Below are 13,687 nucleotides of genomic sequence, written 5' to 3'. Positions count from 1 at the left end.
GAAGTTGGCTCTAAAATGCATAGGATTCAAATAAAATTCTTCAAATTCAGATTTTTTAGTAAATAAAGGTTCTTAAAAGTGTCAACAGCCTTTAAGAATGATAATTTTTTGAGGTTAAACATTTTATTAAGACCTTTAGAATCTTAAACTACAAATGGTTTTTTTCTCTATCTCCTATACCATATTGTCATTTTCAGTTCTTCAATAAGTATTTCAGTATATGCAGTCGATTTTTAAGTCCAGTTAATGATTTTATGGCAACGACTTGACTTGGAAATTCCAAACCAAGTAGTGTTTATATGAGCTCGAAATCCAGTTGGAATCAAGCTGCATGTAAACGCAGTAATTATTAGAGATTTAGCAGGTTGCAAATAAATTTAATTATGCTTTTGCATTTTTTAACATTTCGAAAACTATACCCATGCCCCCATGCTAGCTTTTATACGAGTATTGTTTTGTTGGTGTTACAGAGAAAGCAAAAGTGCTACTTCACTTTCTACACTTTTTGCCGGATAAATCAGACTTGAATCAATGTTATAAAAATTCACAAGTTGTAGTGAATAACATTGGCAGTTGTAAATGACCTCGTTCATGAGAAATTTATTCAAAGCAAAAAGAACTTACATATTATATCGTTTATATAAAAAACTTTAAACTATTTACTTTAGGTCAGTTTATTTTCTTATTCTTCTTATCTTTATAAATTATTGTAGCTTTTTTAAATAATATTGTTAGTCTTTTCAAACAGTAGAAGCAAACAAAAAAAAACCCTTTTGAAAACTCCTGCAAAAAAAAATATAGTTGGAAGATATTTATTTCGCTTCGCCTTAAAAAAAAAATAGAAGTTATTGCTAGTATCTTGAAGCATTTATGTTTCTGTTTAATCTTGGATCATTTGTACGCTCAGCATAAGTGTAAGGCTGTGGTAAAAATCCAGAGTTTGTCGGTGTAACTGGATATAACGCAGAATTTTGTGATGGATATGGCGGATTAATTATAGGAGGTGGAGGAGCACGAATTAAGTCATTCGTCGTAATGAATTTTGACAATAATGCCGTGTTATCAACACCTTGTGGTTGAAAAGAAAGTGTTCCAGGCACATTACATTGTTTTTGACCTTCTTGAAAGTAATGCAACAGTTTATCTCTTATGTTTAATCTCAAAGAACTATCCGCTGTATGCCAATTATTCTCTCGAAGTAACATGGCAAAATCGTTCACAGCTAATAATTCATTTGCATTTAAATAAGGTATCATTTTCAAAACTGGTAGCTCTGATTGTTGTGATGTTTGGGTCCAAGTATCCCGCGTTTTACATTTTGCTAAAACTGCAACATTACGCTTTGAATGTAGAGATCGCTTCAAACACTCCCCGCAACCCAAATCCATTGTTTGTGTAGAATTACTAACATAAAAAGTGGAATGATCACCAGATTGCTTATCTATAGTTTGGCTTTGAATTTTTTTACATCGATTTTTTCCAAAGTTATCAATCCACTCATTCAATACCGCAATATCTAAACCTAAAAGATTTGAGATTCGCGTGGTATTTTCTGATAAACTAATCAAATTAAAATCTCTGTAGTTAATTTTGCAATTAGTAGAACTAAATTTGTATCTAACATGATCGCTTCTTAATAATGGTGATTTATATTCTTTTTCAATATCTGTCAACGGGATAACCAATTTTGTTGGAGTATAGAGAAATCTACTAAAAAATGGGTCTGTTTTAAATATCCGTAATCGCTTCAAAGCTTTATTGCAATTTTTGAGAACTGAAATTATTTATAGCATGATATTTTTTTTTTAAATATTAATTAAGGTTTTACCTTGATCCATTTTTACTTCATTTGAAACTGGCCGTTCCGCTGAAACAAGTATTGTGCAATAATTAGAATATTAGCACTAGAACTATTTTTTTACAAACCTTTTATTTTGTCAAGTGGAGAATTATCATTTTTTGAAAATATCCCTGCGACGAAGTTCGGTTTGTTTACTTCGATTTCTTGTTTAATTTTTATGCGAGCTGAAGGCTTTTGGGATTCTTTATCATTATTTTCTAAGATTCCAGGCGAGGATGAATGATTATAGTTAAACACTTTTCTGGGAAACTGCATACAATCTCCTAAAACTTCTTTTGTTCCGTTAACATCTATGCACGATTTTTTTATTTTGTCAACTATATGATTAGGCGATGATTTTCTCTTCTTGCTTTTGCCATCTGTAAAGTTTTTATATTTAGATTATCTTTTTGTGCGCTCGTATTTTGGAATTTTTTCTTTAAATGTACCTGTTTGAACAGAAGTATCTTCCTCTTCATCAATACTAATTATTACTGGATTTGGCTCTATTGGAATAATGTCATCAATATCATCACTAATTTCATCTAAAAAACTTAATACATCGTGATCTACTTGTTCTAATGGTTGAACTTTAACAACAACAGGCATGGGGGGGGTTACACATCGTTTATCAATTTTTAATTTATCATCATCTTCTATTTTAACCTGAATTTCTTTTAACTCCCCTTCGTAACTTGTAACTTGTTTTACATCACGTTTTTGCTTTTTTACGATCGGTTTGGGATGAATAACACAACTTTCATTGTCCTCAGATCTTAAGCTTGGGATTTCTTGAATATCAGCCTTTTTTACTGGTTCCTCTTTGATTTTAATAGGAATTGGCAAACTTTCGGCTTTGTTTAGAGCATTTTCATAGCCAAAGTCTGCCTTTTCCTTTTTAATTTTTACAAAATCTTTATCGGAACTCATCATGTCACGATGTAAACAAATTAATTTTCTGAGTAATTTTAAGAGACTACTTAATAAACAGATAATCTTGTTCAATAACCAAAAGTAATCAATTATGATTCGTTGCCACCATGCGACATTATTTAAAAACTGTTTTAGATTGCAAATCTTATGTATTTTTCAAACATTGTAAAACTTCTCGGGAGTTTGATTGGATTCAGGGATGTCAGGCTGTGCTCTGATCAGATAAAAAAAATGTTATCAAAATAACGAACACGGTATTAAATAATTTAATGTTATTATGCTGTCAACGAATGACTCATTCTGTCGTTAATGTACATAATGCTGTTATTATTCATACATAATAAATTTAAGATTTATTATGTATGAATAATAACAGTAATAAGTGATCACAGTTAAGCATAAACTCAAAATAACAACAAAGTTTTAGAAATTACTTAAGTTAAATACAATTTCCATTCAACTAGTTTTGACATTTCTAAATGCCCAGTTTCTAACCGTAATTTCGTTTAGGCGAATTGAAAAGCGCTATAATAACAACGCTATAAATTTGCAAAACAAAATTTTTCCTACTTGATGCTTTTTTTGCGTCAATCTCACATCTGTTTGATATTTGACTTAACGATTTCTGTTCTGTCAAATCTCAACGTATTATTAAAAGAGAATTATTGTTATTGAGATTTATCTTGTTATTTTCACAACGTAGGTCGTAGACTACTATCTGCACATATTACAATAGTTGGATTCATTGGTTCGTCGTTTTTGAACTGATCTATTTAAAGTCGAATTACTTTTTCTCTTGATTGTTTATTGGTTCTTTTGAAAAAAGCTGATCGTTTTTTTTTTTTGTTATAATGCATTTATTACTTTTTTGACAAGAATTATATGTAATTGTGATAGTTTAGTACATATATATAAATTTGAATTTAAAAAAAAACTCCGCACTAAAGTTGAAGTTGATTCAACTTTTTGAGGAAGAGAAAAAAAAACTGATAAAAATAAAAAGAATGTCAAGAAAATTTTCATGAAAAATGCATCAGCTCGTCGTTTAACTGACGAACCAATGAATCCAGCTTAATAAATACAGTAAATTTTAATTGTACACCGTCTCGAGAGTAAATATTAATTTGAACAAGAAAGAACGCTCTGATCACAGTCAAACGTAAAAATAAAGAAAAATTAGGTAGCACAACTGTCCTCCTGTAGTGAACTGTGTACTCCAGGAAAATTATATATTCAGAAATTATCCTAGACGATTACAACTGTTAGAATGCACAGAATATTTTGAAGGTAATTGAAAAAGCCATGATTTCATTGCCATGTAACAGTTTTGTTAGCAGAACTTGAAGAACTCGTTGCATGGTACACGGCACCTGTTGAATGGCGTCGCAAGCTATATAACGTTTGATTTGCTGTACCACTGGCCACTGCTTATCCATTGTTAAAGCATAGAATAAGTAATTCGGATTGTGTGATATTTATAAAAATTTTTGTTTTGCTACTCGAATTATCATATGATTGCTAGTTTTGGGATTTTACATCTTTTGTAAATACAATATAATATAATGTGTGTGATATATAATGTATGTTTGTGTTTAGGTAAGATATATAATAATGTATGTATTTACTATATAATATTATGCAGGTTATGTTTGCGTTGGTGTGTAATGCAATGTATTCACATTGGCGTTTCTTGTTCAAATGAAATTTGCTTGTTTTGATTATTCTTCATTTCGAATATCTGTTTCTACTGCGATATATTTTATTTCTTTCTTATAACAATTTTTCTGCGTTACGTACATGTAGAAAATTACATTTAATTTTATAATAAATTTTGGAAATTTTTGAAAGTTTAGCGAAACGCGATATAAATAATCACAGCGATTATATTTTGCGAAATACGGTTACAGATTTTTTAATTCTGGGATAAAAAAAAAAAATTAAACAATAAATAAAAAATGAAGTATACATTCCCACATATATACATACATATGTACATAAGTATGTATGTATGTGTGTATGCATATAATTCTGTACTGCATATGTACATATATACATATGTAAGTTCAATACACTTATGTATGCACTTCTGACACCTTTATTATTCCTTTATTATTAAAAATCGTACGTACTTCAAAATTGACTACTCAATTTCTTGTTCCAAAAAAACTCAACAAGCAGAGCCTCATAATATAACCTACATATATGTATACGTATCTATACGCATATAACAATACTAACTTGATAAGTATAAGAATACGTCTGGTTTTTATCAGGAATGGATAGATTTATACCTACATATAAGTATAAATATTCGCAAACAAAAGCTTCCTTTATAATGTTAAAATTGGTCTATTAATATTAATTAATACATAAATTTTATTTTTATCACTTGTAGCTTATAATATTAAATATTTTTGCTAATTTATACATTGTGTACGTGTAAGTAATACGTAATAGTAATGCCGTTTTACACACATCGCAGACAGTACATATATTGCAGTAGAGCTGGATTCTCTTGTTTACCGTTTTTGCAACAAACTGATGTATTTTGAATGAAATTGACATACTCCTTATTTAGTGCGGAATTTAATTCAACTTTTTGAGAGAAAGAAAAACTTAGGGCAGTTCTAAACTGCTGTTTTTATTAAAAAAAGTTTCTAAAAATCCGTTCAGCGACGGACAAATGAACCAGTTTAGAATTTTATTTGAAAATTGAATAAAATTATGAGTTTTTTGCTGGATAAAAACAATAAAAAATATTTGTAAGTAGAATGTAAACTAGTAAAGTAAAAAGTAAAACTATCACAATTAAGTATGTCCGCATTAAATGAAAATTTCTACAAATTTTATAAAAGTCCAAAAAATATTGGATTACGCAAGCTTGAATTGAATTGATAGATTCGAACATGTTCGAAAACTTCAATAAACAGTATACCTGATTACGAATACTACAATTACAGTACTTACGGTAACACTTGTAGCTAATTGAATAGGCTATTATTTATATGTATTGATAATTGATACGAAACTCTTTATTACACATTTATTTGCACAATTATACATACGTGCATTTATGGAGTAGGCAATGTACAAAACAAATTTTGTAATCAAAAACAAAAATACTTAGGTATTGAAATTATATTTTAAATTTTTGATAACACGACATTATTTAATATTTCACATATACATAGGAATTCCAAGAATATATAATAATAAAACAAAAATTTAATCATTCTCATTTGGTTATCTGAAGTCTTGCTTTATTCAATATTATACAGCTTTCAAGTGAAAAAAAAAGTTTTTGTTCATTTAAACTTTAATTGTTTTTCAATAAACTGTGTAATAAGATGTTTCTTTCAATTCTAAAATAAAGCTAAATAAAATATAATTTAACAAAGCAAATTTAATTAAGAATTTAAAAACGATTATACCTTATTTAATCGCATATATTTTGCATATCTAATGCATAATAATATTTAAGATTTTCTAATTCTGGAATAATAAAATAAACAAAAATAAAATATTGAAAAAATGGAAGTATATACATCTGATAGCAGTGACACAGATTCCCGGGAGCAGAAAACGCTTGATTATGGCAGAATGAACTTAAGTTCAAGTTTTATCGAAGAAAATATGTTTTCAATTTCTGTAAAATCTAATCGTACCAGAGAGTTTACTGATATTGAAACCTGTCTAATTAACCATAATCAATTAAATGTATTACCACCATCATTATTTAAATTTATTAATTTGAAAATATTGGATTTGAGCAATAATATGTTGAGTCATTTACCAGATGAATTATTTAAATTACCATTAAATAAACTTGTAGTAAAAAACAATCTTTTAACAAACGAATCATTACCAAAATCGTTTTTAATTAATAAAAATGGTGTTTCAATGTTAAAGGAATTAAATCTTAGTGGAAATATGTTAACTCATTTTCCTGAACAAATATTAGATCTGCACAAATTGAGATATTTGTATTTAGGTGGAAATAAAATTCAATCAATTTCAAAAGAAATATGGAAAATGAATGGGTAAGTCGTGTTTTATAAAAAATATTGTATACCTACATTTGTTCTTATATAATAAACATTACTTTTATCGAAATTATGGAGGTCTTCCTTATAAAGGTTGAAGTATTGTTTGGAGTTTATATAAGGGTTTTTTTTTTTAGAAGAAATAATGACGTTAGGTCACAATATTTTTTAAAAATTTCTATCCAGGGCCGGATTTTAATTTAAAACTTTTCAAACAATATATGAATATATTGAATTCAAATACAAAAATGTAAGAACGAACACTCTTCATTCCCATTCAAGTACGAATTTGCTATAATTAACTAAAAAAATTTCGAATTGGTTAAGCAAGTAGAAATTTTTGCCTTACTTTTGAAATATTTTCTTTGAACGTAATTCTAATAATCGTTATTTTGTCATTTAATTTATTATACAGATTTAATTAAGTTATCTGCATAATAAATTAAGTGACAACGGTATATAAGATTTCTACACATATACATACATAACATTTTGTATAAATTTAAAAAAAGTTACTAACACATTCATATTTAAATTTAAATTTTTGTTTTTTACGTTTGGCGGGTTGGATGGGTTAATTGAACCTGTTGACTCCGAAAATCTTAGGTCGGGGCTATTTTTCAGGGTTAATTTTTAAATATTATTTTAATTACGCATTAATAATAGTATATAATACTTAGATCAATGTAATGTAGCGTAATAAAAATTATACCAAATAAAGATGAACTATAGTTAAAAAAGTTAAAAATGGAATATATGAATTGTTTTTTCTTTTTTTTAATTTGTCACAAATATATTATGCAACCCGTACGATTAGAATAAATTTACCACATTGAACAAAGGGTTTCATAAAAACATTTCCGACAATTGTTCAAATTGAAACTCACATAATTAAAATTAGACTAATTTCTCTCCTTTTCTATACAATTAAAAAAAAGTACAGAAAAATATTGCAGGACCGCCTCACAAATATATTAATTCTATGATGCTTCCTGCATTTTACCTTTTGCTAAAATTAAAATACATTGCTCAGTGACTACTCTACTCAGTAATAGAAAACAATAGCGCAAGTATGAATAGGTGACCGAGTTTATATTAAACACTTTTACAATGAAATTAAGTAAAAATATATATATATATATAAATTTTTTTTAATTACAGATTACAAATATTATCCATAGGCGGGAATTTGCTAACTGAAGTTCCTGATACAGTTGGAAGTTTGAGTCAGTTAAAACTTTTGGTTTTGGTATGATATTATATATTAAACACACTTTCAATATACACACATTTATTTTTATTTCAGTCTGATAATCAAATAGAATGTCTTCCTTCAAGTATAGCTCGTTTGAAAAATTTGAAATCTTTGAAACTTCACAAAAATCATTTAAAACATTTACCGAAAGATATTGTAGCTTTGAAGCATTTAACAGAAGTAAGGAATGAACTATAAAAAAATATCATACGTTAAACTTAAAGTTATTAAATTTCTTTTAGTTGAGTTTAAGAGATAATCCGTTAGTTGTGCGGTTTGTTCAAGATATGGCTTTGAATCCTCCAAGTTTAATGGAGTTAGCTGCACGTGTAATTAAAATATCTGGAATAAAGTACAAACAAGATGATCTTCCGAAAACTACGATCGAATATTTAAATAATGCTAATTGCTGTGTCAATCCTAAATGCAAGGGAGTTTTTTTTGACAATCGAGTTGAACATATTAAGTTTGTTGATTTTTGTGGAAAATATCGTGTTCCTCTATTGCAGTACTTATGTTCTTCAAAATGTATTGAGCCGTTCAGTTCATCTAGTAGAAGTTCAACAAGTTCAGATTCAGAAGCATCCAGTTCAGAACAGAGTACAAGTGGATACATGATGAGAAAAGTTTTACTTGGTTGATTTTTGTTTGTTTGCACATGCTTATTAACATACACTTACCATTTATCTTGCGAATTCAAAGCTGACAATTTAGTTTTGTTACTTAAATTAAATTAGTAAAATAGTTATTTTTAAATAATGTGATACATACATATGCATTTCGAAAATAGAAAATGAACTTCAATTGGAAACAATGGTTCACAAAAATATGTCTTATTTGAAAAACTTCTGCATTAATGTAAAAAATGTTCCACTACACATTTGCCGTTGTAAAATATTGTATTTTGTTATAAACTGTAAAAAAGTATACATTTGTAAGAAAGTTCTTAAAAACTTTTCTACTTACAGAACCTTTAAAGTTAGAAGAATCTTAAGAATACATTTACTAAAGTTGTTGGGATTGAAATATATTTAAGCAGTTGCTTTGAAAAGTTTTCAAAATTTGTGAAATTCGGCTGTCACATTTTTTGCATTCATTTTTGCATGTTGTTCAAAACGTAGGAGTTTTTAAAAATTTAGATCTAACTTAGATGTTCTAGATAAAGTATGTTCGAACATCAAAACTATAAAATCTTCAAATATAGCATGTTCGATAAAAGGGTTTCTTTTGTATAATATCGTAACATGCTAAGAAATCTAAAGCTTTTTTAAAAATTCTTTTTAAAAGCTGTCAAAATATAACTATAAGTTATAATAAGATACTAAAATGCGTAAGATATTAAAAATCCAAAAATATAAACTAGTTAGCTCCTGTTAGTTCTCGCTAATTAGGTAATTTTACAGCTATGAAAAAAGCATCAATGAAGTCATGACAATTTTTCCAACAGGTGAATAATCGTGTATATGTATAATGTAGTATAATGTAGAACACAACCAAATAAAATGATAGTTTATAGAATATTTTTGCTCCTTTTAATGTTTTCTTTGTCTGCTTTCTCTTTTTGACCTTGATGCAGGTAATTTTCTGAAATTTTTTTGAAATTATGATATAATAACTGCGCTTCAATAATATTGCATATAAAAATTTGGCAATATAATATTATAACTAGATAAAATAATTCTATTTTTAGTACGGCTTTAGTGGGTTATAAAAAATTGTCAATAACATACCTAAGACTTTGAAATAATTTTGAAATAATTTAAAATTTTGGAAATAAAATTATTAAAATTCAATTCAAAAATATTGTATATGAAAATAAAATAACGAATATTACTAAATTAATTTAGAAAATTGGTCGTTAGAGGGCTGCCATTATTTATGTAGCTGCCATCTAATGTTCAACTCTCAAATAAAAGTTAAAAAGAAAAGTAAATATAACTAAAACGTGACAAGATGTAATTGTTATTGAAATATATCATCGAAATTCTATTCGAAGAGTTTCGATACAAAAAAAATAATTATTATTAATTCGTCTTTAACCTTAAAGATATTTAATTTTCCTTTAGATATTTTGAATTGCATTTGTATACATTATTTTTTTACCGTTTAAAATGGTTTCAAAAATTCCAAATAAAAAAAAAAATTTTTGACGTTTAAGAAAGAAATAATATCAAATTTGGTCCAAATAGAAAGGTAATGCTAAAAAAATGATTCAGACACAGTTTTTTACAGTTTGTTGTCTTGATTGATTTGACTCTATTTATGTAAGTTCTTTATTATTACTTTTTGCAGCAAAATATCAACTTATATCAACATTTCGGTATCGAAATTTTGAAACTTTTATATAATATAATAATTTTTTGAATACGTTAATTGCAAAAATTAAAAAAAAATTAGTTTTTTTATATAAATATTCCAAAAATTTTTTAAATTAAAAAATAATTTTTTGACATTTAGGTACTTTGACAATTTTTATTAAAAGTTTTAACAAAAATAATGACTTTAACAACAAAATATTTTTTTTTATTACATTTTGAATTTTAAATTATAGAGAACAATTATAGTCTGCTTGAATTACTCAAACCAAAATTAAAAATATTTTGATATAAAATTTATAGTACGCGAGTTTAATTAAATCGAAATATATAAAAAAAACCATGTTCAAATCAGAATGCGTATTGTAAACAGACGGCTAATGAAAACTCCATTATGTTGGCATCACTGTAAATTATTTAATTTACTTTTCTTTTATCTATACATTACAATGGTGAAGTGGTGCTCTGTTCGTGTTCGACGACGGCGTAATTCTCCAAAACGCATACACAAAAAAAAATCAATTCTCCCATTAGAAAATAATATGTACATGAATAATATGATATGAACGATGTCTAGCAACTTATGATGTAAACTTGAGTGTAGTCTATTCTATCATCTCTCCACTCCAGTCTATACAAAAAGTTAGAAAACAAAAGTCAGCAGAAATAATTAAAAGTAAAAAAAACGCGATTCCAGACTGACCGCAAACAATAGAAATTTTTTTTTTATTAAAATTTATTAATTTAAATAATTGTAAAATTAAATTAAGAAGCAATTGTTAAATTTTTTTAAAGAAATTTTAATATATTCACTCTAAAATATTGGGAATAAACAAAAAAGAAGTTTTTACTTTTCTGAGAAAAAAAAAAAAAGAGAAAAAATGCTGAATAAAATTTGACGTGATTATTTTAATATTCAAAAAAATTATTTTGAAGGAAAAAAAAAGTGTATATATATATACGTAATTTTGTTATTATTTATTAAATCGTTTAATTTTTTTAAATTTTCAAATTCAAAATAATTGAAATTAATCAAAAAAAAATTTTTTTTTAACAAATTGGAAATATTAATTTTTATTTTTACAAAAAAAAATTTTTATATGCACACTATGAAATCTAATGTATATAATTTTTTAATTAATATGTAAATATATATAAATATGTGTATATATAAATAAATGGATATAGAAGATTTTATTATACATTAATATAAGACATTTGTGTACATACATATGTGTATAAAAAAAATGCATGCATATGTGTTGTAAATGCATATGATGATATGGTGGATACAAACACAAACATATGAATGTGGTGTATATGAGTGTGTGAGTGTGGTGGACATTTATATATTATATTTCGTTCGCCTAACAACAAGAGAAAAAGTGATTTTTGCATTTTATGGTATAGTTTTATTTTATTATTTAAAAAAAATTTATAAAATAAAAATAAATAAAAAATAATTATTTAAAATTGAAATTTTAAAAAAAGAATGTGACATTATTATTTCAAAGGGATTAAAATTTAATAGTTTGATTTGAATAAAATTGATTAAAATACAAAAAGTTCGGAATTTTGGAATGATGAAAATATGATACCAAAATATAAAAAAAAAAAAAAAAAATAATTCGCGCAAGTATGTATTTGTTTTAAGAGCAGCAGCGCTCCTATGTACAATTTTTATCAATTCGCTATATGTGAATATTTTTTTTTTTTAGTTATTAAATTTTCTTTTTGTTTTTTTTTTTTTGTTATTGCGTTATTAAAATATGAAATGAAATTTTTATAGGAGAAAAATAATGACGGTGGAAGAACGAACGACAGAATTTTTATTTAATTCATAATGAATTAAAATTGTACATATGAAAATTTTGTATGTTTGTAGATAGATATGTATATACATATATCTATATAAATAAGTGTATGTGCATGTGTGTATGTAGATACATGAAAATATTCAAATTTTTTTTTTAGAAAATACGAATGAAAATGATTGTACTTGTGTGTGTGTGTGTGTTTGATTATGATATCAATATACAATATACATTGAGAATTATATGCATATGTGTAGAGTGTATGGATTTGTGCGGATGTATAAAAGAATATAAAATTAATAAGAAAAGAAGAAACAAAATCAAATGTGCAAACACACACACACACATACACACACGCATACCTATTTATATTTTTCAATAAAATTTATATTTTGTAAAAAAAGAATTGATTAAGAGAAAAAAAACCAAAAAAAAAAAATGTGAAGACAAGAGAATTTTCTTTCATCACAAAAGAAAAACCAAAAAAAAGAAAAGCATTTTAATAAAAATGCTTTAATAAAATTCAAAAATTTCCCGAATTCGAATATTTCTCTATTTTGAGAAATTATTATTTACGTTTTTATAAATTATTGTCTGCTTTGCATTCTACATACCATCTGGGGATTAATAATATGAAAAGTGTTTCTCTATTTGAAGGAAAATTTAACTCAAAATGTTATACTAAAATTTTTATATGTAAATATGGAAAAATTTCAAAAGAAATGAGATGATCTCTGATGGATGAATTTTACAGGAAGAAGATGCTTCCAAATTAAAATTTCTTTTTTAATTCCATATAAATATGAATATATGTATACACATATGGACGTATGTACATACATAGTTATAAAAAATTTAAATATAAAATCGGTCACATAAAATATTTTTTGCATGAGTTCAGAGTTTCTTATACTTGGTAGTTCCTATTTCTACAGTATTATCAAATTTTTACTTTATTATTTTTTGCTTATTTTTACATAGAAACGCAAAATTATTAAACGTAAATATACAAAAAAAAATGCTATTTAAATTTTTTTAAATACATATTTACATATGTTTGTATGTTTGTACAAATTTGAAATGACACATCAAATTGTCTTAATTAATTTTTGTTGTTTTATTATTTTAAATTTAATATCCTTGTACTTGTACCTGTGTTTCGTGCACTGCTGCGTTTATATTTTTTAGGTTAAGTTACAAATATTAAAAATATAAAAAGAAAAATGTTAAATAAGGAATTATTTACTAATTAAGAAATTGAAATTGTAACCAAATTGTAGAATGGAATATTAAAGTTTCTTTTATAAAATTTTGAAATACCTATGTAATTACTTATTGCTTTATTTCTTTTAGATGTGTACGTATGTAAGACTTACGCACATGGCTAAATATTTAACAATCACTGAGCAGATGTTTTTAAATTACAACTTGAAATGAGATGTGATAAGGCTTTTGGTACCCTTGTAGTGCTTTGGTTTTAAGCTACC

At 26.0% G+C, this 13,687-nt stretch overlaps 2 protein-coding genes across 2 annotated transcripts; one reads left to right on the top strand and one right to left on the bottom strand.

Moving 5' to 3' along the window:
- Positions 1-660: 660 nt before the first annotated feature.
- On the bottom strand, positions 661-2,857 carry LOC129614682 (uncharacterized). The gene is made up of 4 exons (XM_055529526.1): positions 2,290-2,857; positions 1,927-2,220; positions 1,829-1,867; positions 661-1,774 (listed from the first exon to the last, which is right to left on the bottom strand). The coding sequence occupies exons 1-4, from the start codon at positions 2,771-2,773 to the stop codon at positions 852-854; spliced, it is 1,740 nt and encodes a 579-aa protein (XP_055385501.1). The 5' UTR covers positions 2,774-2,857; the 3' UTR covers positions 661-851.
- Positions 2,858-6,026: 3,169 nt separating this feature from the next.
- Positions 6,027-8,898, top strand: LOC129611638 (leucine-rich repeat-containing protein 58). The gene is made up of 4 exons (XM_055524904.1): positions 6,027-6,813; positions 7,978-8,065; positions 8,123-8,251; positions 8,314-8,898. The coding sequence occupies exons 1-4, from the start codon at positions 6,305-6,307 to the stop codon at positions 8,710-8,712; spliced, it is 1,125 nt and encodes a 374-aa protein (XP_055380879.1). The 5' UTR covers positions 6,027-6,304; the 3' UTR covers positions 8,713-8,898.
- The last annotated feature ends 4,789 nt before the right edge of the window (positions 8,899-13,687 follow it).

Source organism: Condylostylus longicornis, unplaced genomic scaffold, assembly GCF_029603195.1.
Source record: "Condylostylus longicornis isolate FDR11 unplaced genomic scaffold, ASM2960319v2 ptg000001l, whole genome shotgun sequence".
Taxonomy (NCBI): Eukaryota; Metazoa; Arthropoda; class Insecta; order Diptera; family Dolichopodidae; genus Condylostylus; species Condylostylus longicornis.
Note: the sequence above shows the minus strand (reverse complement) of the source record. Positions and strands in the feature narration are given on the sequence as shown.

What these genes read in the sequence shown, in the direction of transcription:
- LOC129614682 (XM_055529526.1), bottom strand. Translation starts at nt 2,773, where the DNA reads ATGATGAGTTCCGATAAAGATTTTGTAAAAATTAAAAAGGAAAAGGCA. An exon ending in AGATACTTCTGTTCAAACAG is followed by an intron (nt 2,221 to 2,289) that starts GTACATTTAAAG and finishes AAAACTTTACAG; the next exon opens with ATGGCAAAAGCAAGAAGAGA. An exon ending in TGAAGTAAAAATGGATCAAG is followed by an intron (nt 1,775 to 1,828) that starts GTAAAACCTTAA and finishes AAATAATTTCAG; the next exon opens with TTCTCAAAAATTGCAATAAA.
- LOC129611638 (XM_055524904.1), top strand. Translation starts at nt 6,305, where the DNA reads ATGGAAGTATATACATCTGATAGCAGTGACACAGATTCCCGGGAGCAG. An exon ending in AGTTAAAACTTTTGGTTTTG is followed by an intron (nt 8,066 to 8,122) that starts GTATGATATTAT and finishes TTTTTATTTCAG; the next exon opens with TCTGATAATCAAATAGAATG. An exon ending in CTTTGAAGCATTTAACAGAA is followed by an intron (nt 8,252 to 8,313) that starts GTAAGGAATGAA and finishes AATTTCTTTTAG; the next exon opens with TTGAGTTTAAGAGATAATCC.